The sequence below is a fragment of the Saccostrea cucullata genome, unplaced genomic scaffold, assembly GCF_032062105.1.
Source record: "Saccostrea cucullata isolate Sc308-1 unplaced genomic scaffold, CSIRO_AGI_Scuc_v1 ctg160, whole genome shotgun sequence".
Lineage (NCBI taxonomy): Eukaryota > Metazoa > Mollusca > Bivalvia > Ostreida > Ostreidae > Saccostrea > Saccostrea cuccullata.
The window spans coordinates 693,529-705,000 of NW_026938254.1; the positions used below are offsets into that span (position 1 = coordinate 693,529).

At 32.6% G+C, this 11,472-nt stretch overlaps 1 protein-coding gene across 1 annotated transcript in view; it reads right to left on the minus strand.

Annotated features, from left to right (window-relative positions):
- Nucleotides 1-1,575: 1,575 nt before the first annotated feature.
- Nucleotides 1,576-11,472, minus strand: part of LOC134249837 (arrestin domain-containing protein 3-like) — an 18,435-nt gene continuing 8,538 nt past the window's right edge. The window contains exons 2-8 of the mRNA XM_062732207.1: nt 9,226-9,444; nt 8,477-8,617; nt 8,027-8,250; nt 4,733-4,915; nt 4,053-4,235; nt 3,645-3,807; nt 1,576-2,078 (exon numbers count right to left, since the gene is read on the minus strand). Of these exons, the coding sequence (XP_062588191.1) occupies nt 1,897-2,078; nt 3,645-3,807; nt 4,053-4,235; nt 4,733-4,915; nt 8,027-8,250; nt 8,477-8,617; nt 9,226-9,343 (1,194 nt within the window). The 5' untranslated portion in view covers nt 9,344-9,444 and the 3' untranslated portion in view covers nt 1,576-1,896. The remainder of the gene's footprint in view (nt 2,079-3,644; nt 3,808-4,052; nt 4,236-4,732; nt 4,916-8,026; nt 8,251-8,476; nt 8,618-9,225; nt 9,445-11,472) is intronic.

Genomic DNA, 11,472 nt, shown 5'->3' on the forward strand with positions numbered 1-11,472 from the left:
GTATCTGAAAGTCGAGTTGAAGTCCGCGGCAAGTATTCCCTTCTCCTCAGGTAGACTTTTTAAAATATAAATTCTGTTTCATATGAATATTCTTAAACAGTTTGCTTAGTAAAAGTTATGGCCCGTGAGGCGCTTGAGTTAGGGTCCGTTGTGTGTAATATATAACTTGCATATTTAACCGAATATGTTTTTTGGGGATTTCTGATCTAATACAATTTAAAATAAAATTTTTGCACATTAGTGGTTTTAAATTTCTCTGATAAAAAAAAACATAAATACAAAATACTCGTAACCGTCCGTAATCGATATCATGCTTTACCCATTTTTATTACACACTTAGTAATAAATACAGTTTTTTTGCATATGCGATATGGCTGACGTCACAATAACCATATCAGCCTTGCAGAGCTGATATGGATTTGCACGGCTGATAACCTATATCAGCCCCGCAAATCCATATCAGCCCTGCAGAGCTGATACGGCTATTTTGACGTCAATATCACACCCTTAGTAAATTAAACCACAAAAACAGTACTTGTGATCATACACAAGTTTTGGTGGGTTCATACATGTATTCTCTTAATTTTAACTTTTTGAAAATAAGGTTAATCTTAATTTACAAATACATGTAATAGATTACCCGGGTATTTTCAAATTACGGATCGAGTGCATTGAAATAGAAGTAGAAACAAACCCAAATCGTATGAGACAATAGACCATGTACATGTATGTAAGAAGTCCATGCATGATTATTTACTAATTTTCTTCTCAACTTACATTATGTAATGTATGCTGTATTTTATTACTAGGTGTGTAATAAACATATTAATACATACCCTTTTCCACATCACATCCTGTATCAGCCCTCGGGCCTTCGGCCCTCTGGCTGATATTGGTGTCTCGGGCTGATACAGGATGTGATATGGAAAAGGGTATGTATTATTCTCTATAAAAACAATATGACTTTCTTTTAAATATCTCAAAATAGACTGTTTATGAAATTATATATCATGATAGTAAAATAGGCATGATGACATGTGGAAATCAGAGATTATGGTAAATAACTTTTAATTCTGATGTATTGTAACTTCCAGGTTGTTTAACACAAGGCATGGATCTAGAATTCACAAAGGCGGGACTTTAAATATTTAAAAAGTGATACCTATCAAAGTATCCTGAGGCAAATACAACAGGAAACATGGCATTGTGTACAAGGGTAAATTTGGGCAAAGTTCATTGAATTTAGAACAACCCCTATCCCGTATACCGATACAGGTCATTTTCAGTTCGGCAATAGAAAATTGTAAATTAGTGAAAGACACTTTTAACGATAAAATTTCTATTAAATAACCAATCTAAAAACTTATATCAGCTTTGTATAGTTGACACGTAAAAACAATTTCAAGGATTGTAAAAGATACATAAAACGTTCCAATAAATAAATGTATATAAATACAATTTAATTTATTGCATATAAAAATCTTTATTTTTAACAAAAAATGCATAACAAACATATAAATTTGAAAATTATTCTTTTTATGTAAAAACACGTAGGTATTCTTATGTAAAACACGTAGGTATTCTTAAAACAATATTGCGTTTTGCTGTGTTTCAATTGATACGCATGTATGTTAAATTATACTTACATATATAGATTAGACAATTTTCCCAAAATAGTAATACAGTACTAATGTTCCTAAAATGCGCAATGTATACAAGGTACATATTATTCATGTGAAAAGAATGAATAAAGATGTAAACCTGATATACAAACTTATCACAACCCAATCCTCAATTTTTCAATACAACCCACACTGACGGAAAACTCGGATTCCTTAATGTTAACGTTAGTTGTTCAGTTTCCGTAACAACACAATAAGGAAGGCGTGGTTTTGCCTATCTTCCCACACTTTTCACACTTGGTTTTGGCGAATTGACCTGGAAACTGTCTGTTTTATTTGAGATTGAGTGATATGGATAAACAGGGGCGAAAGTGATGTCGTACGAAATCTTGTCACATTCTGGGTCATCTTCCACATTGACCTTTCCCAGGACACTCTCCGTGTACTTAACACAAACTGAAAAAAATTGACATAATATCAACGTGTAAATTGCGAGTGTAATGCCTGTAAGGAAAAAAATTATTACATCATATGTACATTGTAAATTTTGTACAAACATACTAGTATTGTATTTTTTTTTTTCATTCTCAAAAAATTGATAACGAACAGTATTCAAAATATAAGCCAAGCAAACACGGACCTCCAAAACATCAGAGGTGGGATCAGATGCAATGGAGGAGTGAGCATCTCCTACCGACCGGTCACATTTTGATGTGTTTCTTGTCATGATCAGGAAATAAAGGGAAAATCCGTCATCAATTCAGTATGTAAATAAAACAATTAGTATGAAAAACGTCAGTTATCATTTGACTCAATGATAAATTGTATTTGGTAGCAAGGTCATTGCATCGACCATAGAACTTACGAAATGATGACTTTAAACGAGACTGCTGATATTCGTGTTTTAGCAATTGCTTGTTTGTCAATAACCTATCTCGTTTTAAAAATTGTACATACGCAGTGCATGCTCTTCCGTATCGAATCAACTGAGAGGTATACAAGTGTAAACCCCGTATGCAGGTGATGAAGGTACTAGTATATTGCTGCATAAGTAAGTGAAGTTGACGATTTAAAAGTTAAAAGTCATCGTGTTTTTCATAGAGTTTGGTTGTTAAATTACCATTAACATCTTTTTCGACTAAATATCCTAATATGAAACAGATGTGTCAGAATCTGTGGCACACCTTTTATCTCAAGCTCACATGGATATATCGTATCGACATAAGAATGGAAATAACTATTGTTAATTGACCATACGTCGTCGACATATCAAAATGTCGAGTTGTAGGCCAAAGCAAGTGTTTTCTTCTTTTCACTTATAAAATTTTGGACAAATTCTACTTCATATGAATACAAAAATAAGTATGCTAATAATGGGTATAATTGGTAGCTATGGGAAATCCAATAGAACTTGGAATACCTAGTGTCCAAAAACCACATAGATATTGTCAATCAGAAACCAAAGCATCTTTTTAATATCAATTTCATATTACTTGTACGTACCATCAAATTTTTTAACAAAATAATTTTGCAAATGACAAGGTAAGAAAATTTACGTAGAACATTTACTTGACCCGCTATGTATCTTTGTAAGGATTGTCATGAAATTTCGGATTCCAATATAGATATGGTAATTCAAATTCATTTTGGTTGTTTGGGATATTAGAAATATTTTTAAAAAAAACTGCCACATGATTTTGAAGAATTTTTTCCTAAGAAAGGGAACTAAGAGTATAAGTTGGATTACCACTTGTAGAACATGTAGAATGAAATCCAAGTTCTTAAATATACAATTTATATAATGATCCTTATAAACGCTTCTGAAATACAATTTATACAATGATCCTTACAAACGAAGACAATGTTGTTACCTGCTTTCTCAGTAGCGACCAGTATGTACTGATCATGCATTCTATCTAATTCTTTTTTCACTTCTGGATTATTGAATATAGAAGTAGATAAACATGATAAACATATACAGAAACGAGTCTTTGATATATGTCAAAATGTCGCACAACTTACGTAGTTTTTTGTTATCGTTGGTATGGATGACTGGAGAGTTTACTGAAACTCCTGACCCACAGTATGAAAAGTTACTGATTGAATTTTTTAAGGGCTTCGTTCCTATAACAATTTCCATTTTAACTGGCAGAGTGAAGGCTGGCCCAGAGGGATGGATCTTTAACTGAAAAAAAAAGTCCACACCGACATGAAGACACAATTACTCCTTTTGATCAGCCATAATCCGTTATCATTTACTTTAAGCAAAACTAATGATACATTTGAAATAAAATGAACTCCTTTAAGGGATGTTAAACATATTAAAATTAACAGACAAAACTAAAATCAGTTCTACTTTACTTTGAAAAAAAAATATGCTTCTACTCTATGTGAAATGCCATCTGACAAAGGTATGTGAATATCATTTACCTCGAGTACATATGAGACATCGATGATGTCACATCCTTGAAGATAAGATGGCGGAACGGAAGGTATGACGAGTCGCTCCCCTGTCCACACGCCTGTTTTCCCAGCATTCCATTTGTCCTTACAAACAGACGCGACTTGGTTAGTGTGAGTTTTCGATTTTTTGGACGTGTTGTAACGGACAACCTGTTTGATGAAAAGAACAAGAATTTTATTAATTATTACTTTATAAGGTGGGGATTGTTGAACATGTAATATTATATGGCATCAAATTGATATGTAATCATTTTCAAAGATAACATTCTCATTTTCACAAAAAATTCGGAACAGCTAATCAAATTTAAATTGTTTTATTTCTTAGATTTCATTTGCAAAAAGAATTATGGACAAACAGTACTTCATTGACACATTTCAGTCAGATGAATATTAAGGAATGATTAAAAAAAGCAACTCGGTTCTAAATAACCTAAATAACATAATTATAGTAAAACAAGTACAGTAAAACTTGTCTAATCTAGCCGCCAATGGTTCCAAAAAAATCTTATTTAATACTTAGCCTGAAATCGGTTTCCTCGAGTTTCAGTATTTTTAGACTTATTTCGAAATCTAGACTTATTCAGCAGAACTTTGAATCCCTTTCAGTGATTTTAATTAAGAAATAGATAACATTTTAAACAATTTACCATTAGCAGCGTAACACTAGCTGCAGACACCTTCCTGCCACTTCTATTCTCAATCTCCACGTGGATGGGAATTCCTTCCCCGGGAACGAATCCAATTGTTTCTAAATATAGCGTGGCACAAATAGGTCCGGACTTACAACACAGACAGCAAAGAGTCATCTCGTTACTGGCATCTGTCGATTGCTGTTACAACAAAAACCAAATAAAGGCATGTACCATAGATACAGAATTACCAAATAACATGCATAAGTTATCACTTCTGAGATTTTAGTCAGTATGTAAGCAAGTCATTGTGTTTTTTTTAAGTGTTATCTGCCAAATATTACAAAAAATGTAACACAGTTACAAGTGTTTAATATAATTATATATATATATATAAAGATAACGAACTGTATGTAAAATGCAAATGTCAATAACCTATGACACACTAAAACCTGAAATTTAAAAATATGTAAATGTTATTCATTAAAAAGCATAACATGAACAGGTACATCAAATTCTTGTCTTTAACCTACATTGTACTCTCTCTTTAAAATATAATTATCATTATTGTACTAATTTTGAAGGTATTTTCTATCGATTAAACTGAAATATCAAATTATAACGACAACTGTATCCCTGTGTTTCATTAACACAACAAGGAAGGGTTCATGGGAGAGAAATTCTAATATTCATGATGGAAGTCCTTTAATAATTTATAAGGTAAGGAGAAATTTCCGTTATTATACTTCATATATGCAACTAATGTCTCAGATAAATTGGTAAAATGTCAATAAAATGATGCAAACGCATCCATTATAAAACTATGAAAATGCAAATGAAAATTTTACATGAAACAATTATTAGGTTATTTTATTGAGCTAGCATGCATACAAGTATTTATACCTTATATTGAATGTGAAAATAACTTTTTTGTAAACCTCTAATTATGGAAGCAATATCCTGGCATGCCATTTTTTTTTATTATTTGCTCTGCTCCTATTTTGTATTGTTTTATGGACCTTTGATCTTGAATACTGTTTGTTATCTCAATATGTTTCATAGTCATGTAAGATAATAGGACACATGGTCAGATAAGAGGTTTTAAAAGTGATAATTTTATTTTGTAGCCCCATCTTGATCTCTCCTTTTTGAAATTATTATACTTCAAAATGTAGGACAATCACTTAAGGTGGCAAGGAGAAGGCCATATGAGCTGATGAGATAGACAGAATATTCCATGGTCAAAAGTTTTATCAAATCAAAGGCTATGCAGTTGGTATAAAATATATCCTTTTAAATACGACCAATGAAAGGTATATGTGCTAACAAGTTCATTATAATGACTATAGAATTTACGAAATTCTTTAACGACCAAAGAATGTATGTGAAATGTTGACTTAAAACGAAACTGTTGACATCCCCGTGATATCAGCTTCTTCGTCAGTAATCTGCCTTGGTTTGATCATGCTTTTGGGCATCGATTGATTGACGGATTATATGTTGTTTTACGTCCAATTCGAGAATTGTTCACATTTGTAGAGACGTCACCATTTGCCGGTGAAGGACTTCAAATTTTGACCTTTACTCTTTTTTGAGGGTGCATAAAACTTGTAACTACATAAAACAGGAAAGTTGACGATGAAAAAGCTGAACTCATTCTGTTTGTTATTCAGTAAGTTTAGTTGAATGTTGGTTCTTATCGTCTATAGACAGTAAAACATCCAAATGAAACAGACTACACGGTATCTTTAACTTCGAGTTCACTGGCAAACTGTATATCGAGACGTAATGGAAGTAACTGTTGTTAATCAATATAACGTCGACGATAAATCTGAATGTCGAATTAAACAATGTTGAGCAAGTGTTTCCTTCTTCCAATGAAGAATATTTCTTCTTCTTTTTTTAAATTGCCTCTAGAACAATTTTCATTGCTGGAGTTATGCGCCCAAAAAAGAATGTTTTACGTGTCATAATGTGTTGATCTTCTGATGGAGAATTTTTTTTAGAATGACTTTTTTATTATATGTACGTCCAACAAATAAGTATATAATTTAACTGTAAGTTACTCATGTTACTGAGTATAACTTAATTGTACCTGTAATCGCAAGTCGTTGTTCAAGTCAAGGTGATTGATCAATAATTTCTGTCAATCATTAAAAAAACATAGTTTCTGATTTGATTGACACGTAATAAGATGCGACCTATGTGACCCCTCATACCTGATAGTCTGAGTTTGTGTCCGGAAGATGAAAACGATTGCCTGGTCACGCGTCAAACACTTTCATGTAGGCCTTGTATACACGGGGGTTTTTTAAACACATCATTGGATAAAAATTTTATTTTAAAAACAATTGAGAGTTAGATAAATAAAACATGACTTCATAAAATATAAAATTTTGCTTTTAATCTCAACGGATATATTGTATTTTAGGCGGTATGTTTCCAAGATATCTGCTGTATATTTTACTTTTGCACAAAAACGCTATTTGCCGATTAAAATTGGAATATGATAAGTAGGAAATTTTTTTTAGCACAAACGGCACGGATAAAAAATTCCTTTATCCGATCTTTTACCTACTTATATATGAATACAATCTATACCATGTTCCGCTGTAAAGTTCTGAAATGTCAGAAACAGCATAACCGAGTTTCGAAGTAAACTTTTACAATTTCCTAACATCTGTCAGTACCAAATACTCGAAATTTAAAATGAATGATCAATTCTTAAAAGTATAAAAAAAAAATCTTGCGAACAATAATAAATTTTAAACATACGAACACCTGCAAATGGTAAAATATATTAAATTGTTGGAAAAAAACGTAGGCAATATTCCTATCGCGGTACGTACGGTACATTGTGTATGTTCACAATACGGATAGGCCTACCTATGAATGGAATATTTTATTACATTTTTTTAAATTTGACATTTACACAAGTTTAATTTAAAAAAGATATGTTAACTTTGTAGTTTTACTCTGTGTTCTCTTTAATTTGTCATTTTTTAAAATATAAAAACGATATTTCTTTATAATTTTTTTCTTCATTAGATATCGCAATGAAAGTATTTATAAATAAATTTTATATTGAAATTTTCAATTATTTCAAGTAGTTTCACTCAAACAGACACGAAACACGGAATTTGAAACACTGATCACCAGACACAGACTTCCTGTGTAATGCTACGTGTATATAGATTTTTGACATCTTAAAGGGTATGATGATACATGAACAGTAAATAACACCACTGTTACTTGGACCACTCCCCCTCCTCAGGTAACCGTACGGTAAAAAAATTGGGTCTTTAATTGTACCTGTAATCGTAAGTCGTTGTTCAAGTCAAGGTGATTTATGACGGTGAAAAGTTTCATGGTTGTATGCTCTATTTCATATAGTTTCCTGATTCTAGCAGACACGTAATAACGGATGCGACCAATGGACCCCTCATAGGAAGTAGGACAATCTGCCGGAAGATGAAACTCGAATGGGAGGGAGTGTGACCCGGCGGCCAGGGTGTTCACCTGGCTGGCATTGTTACCTACAACAGAAAAGTTTTTTAAACACATACATTGATCAAAGAAATTTTACTTTGAACATTTAAAGTTTGTATCAGAATCGGAATAATCAGAATGTTAGTGACAATAAATCACATATAGGAGGCATGGATATATCACAAATGTTTTATCTTTAAAGATTATATTTTACTATTTGAATAAAAAAGTTTTTTTTTGGTAGATTAGATTCACTCTGTTGTAATTCTTTACCATAAACATGAACGGTGTGGTCAAAATATATTTCTTCACTAGAGAAGTGCTTGGCCACGGCCTTTTTGTTCTTTCCATGACCACTTGAATGTTTTTCCACCCAACCAACACTAGCATAACCATGGAAGCGAAGTAAAATATCTGCAATTATAACAAAATACCCTAAATTCCACAAAATTATGGAAAGAGCCGTTTACAGATACCATAATATGCTTACATAAATCCACAGAATTTCAAGCAAATATTGATAAAGCTTTCCTTATTCATATTATTTTGTCAGTTTAAGGACAAATGATACAAACAAACATGTCAAAACAATTTTAAACAAAAAAAAAAAAAAACTTGGGTGATGTTTAAATAAGCAAAATGAAAAAGTTTCACCGCTTCGTTTTTTTTATTTTTTATTCAAAATTTCACATAAATGGTATTTGAAGTAAAAAATATTTGTATAGATTAATATTGTTTGAAGGGACTTATGTTAATCACAGAAGGTTTACAATTTTTTATATTCTACAAATTTGTTATTTTCAATTGTTGTAGGCCAAAAAATATATAATACCACTCCATTTTTTTTGGTATCATCTAACCCCTAACACCAAAGGGGATATATTAAAAAAGAGGAATTGTTTTACAGTTCATGCAGTAATATCATTATCAAAACAATTTCCTCATTCTAACACGTTTGAAAATCACTCTGGGAAATAAAGTATTCAATATTTTGTGGTCTTTCTTACGTTGGAAATTCTTACCTTGAATTTTTAATTTCCCAGAAAGCTGCAGGACAACAGATCCACAAAGAGGGTTTCCCGAAACACAAACATTGTCAGTGTTTTTAAATTCTATGTCAAATTTATCTAGTTTTCCCATATTAAAGGGGATAATGATACATGAACAGTTATTTTCATTCACATTGTTTCAGAGTACGTCAACTTCCATATCTGTTATTTTTATTTTTTAATTTCCCTTGCCTGAAAATAGATTCAAATGATTTTAGATTAAGCAATTTCTACATATAGAATATCCATTCAAAACAGATAAAGTACATATTGTGAATAAAACTAGTAGATCATTTACTTTTTGTGGAAAGTATATTATTAATCATGATTTATTGTTATATACAATATAAATTATATTATGACACATCTGTTTCATACTTGGATATTTTACTTGAAAAAGACGTTAATGGTAATCTAACAACCAAGCTTATGATAAACGTGATGACTTTAACTTTTCTATCGTCAACTTCCCTTACTTATGCAGCAATATACCTTCATCAACTACATACGGAGTATATATATATATCTCATCTTGATGTCGATACGTAAGATCGTCATGATTCTACGTATGAACAATTTCTAAAACGAGGTGAATAATTATTGACAAGCAAGTTGATGAAACAAGAATATCAGCAGTCTCGTTTAAAGTCATCATTTCGTAAGTTCTATGGTCGATGCAATGACCTTGTCAGCAAATACCATTTATCATTGAGTCAAATGCTGACTGACGTTTTTCATACGAATTGTTAGTCCATTATTTATACACTGAATTGACGACGGATTTTTCCGTTATTTCCCGATCATGACAAGGTGCACACGGTGGATGTGACCGGTCAGCAGGGGATGCTCACTCCTCCATGGCACCTGATCCCACCTCTGATGTTTCGGAGGTCCGTGTTTGCTCTGCTCCTATTTTGTATTGTTTTATGGACTTTGAGATTGAATACTGTTCGTTACTTCCATATCCTTCTTGAAGATATTGGTTAATCACTTAATGTTATTTTTTCGCTCGGCATATACACTGTTCTATGTTTCCAAATGTCGTTTATACCCTAGAATACCACTCTCAAGATTTGAACATCTTAGCCCCTACAAGGGGACAGTATGTAAAACCAAGGGGCTTGATTTTTCAGTTCTTGCAGCTAAATATAATATAAGGTTAAGCTCCCCTAAGACAAAACTCTCTAAATTAATGAAAACCACTGTCTTTTTGATATGTACAAATAATGCAACACTCTGTCCTTGTTTCATCTGTATTTGCAAAACCTATTCTGCTGCCGTTTTCTATGATTAAAACTGTCAGAGATTTGTGAGGAGCGTTTATAGGTATTTGGGTGTAAATAGTTTGCTTGTTCGTTATACAAATTAATTTATATGAGTATGCTGGTGTAAATAGTTAGCTTGTTTGTACAGAGGTTTGGATGATTTCCACTATAGCTTCAGAAGTTTTCTCGGACCATGGGTATTAATTTTTTTAAGGTTATAATATCCAGCTTAAGAAACCGAAGTAATAAAAATCACCCGAGTAAAAACACCCATTTAATGTTATGATCAAATCTGATTTTACACTACCTGAGGATGATTCCACATGAGTTTCATCTTTCCTGGCCCAGTGGTTCTTGAGAAGAAGATTTTTAAAGATTTTTCCTATATATTCCTATGTAAAACTTGGGTCGGCCATTTTGGCCCCCTCCTTGCCCCGGGGGTCATAATTTGAATAAACTCGAATCTACACTACCTGAGGATGATTCCACATGAGTTTCATCTTTCCTTAATCAGTGGTTTTTGAGAAGAAGATTTTTAAAGATTTTTCCTATATATATTCCTATGTAAAACTTGGGTCGGCCATTTTGGTCCACCCTAGCCCCGGGGGGTCATGATTTGTTCAAACTTGAATCTACACTACCTGAGGATGATTCCACATGAGCTTCATCTTTTCTGGTCCAGTGGTTCTTGAGAAGAAGATTTTTAAAGATTTTTCCTATATATATTCCTATGTAAAACTTGGGTCGGACATTTTGGCCCCCCCCCCTAGCCCCGGGGGTCATGATTTGAACAAACTTGAATCTACACTACCTGAGGATGATTCCACATGAGCTTCATCTTTTCTGGTCCAGTGGTTCTTGAGAAGAAGATTTTTAAAGATTTTTCCTATATATTCCTATGTAAAACTTGGGTCGGCCATTTTGGCCCCCTCCTTGCCCCGGGGGTCATAATTTG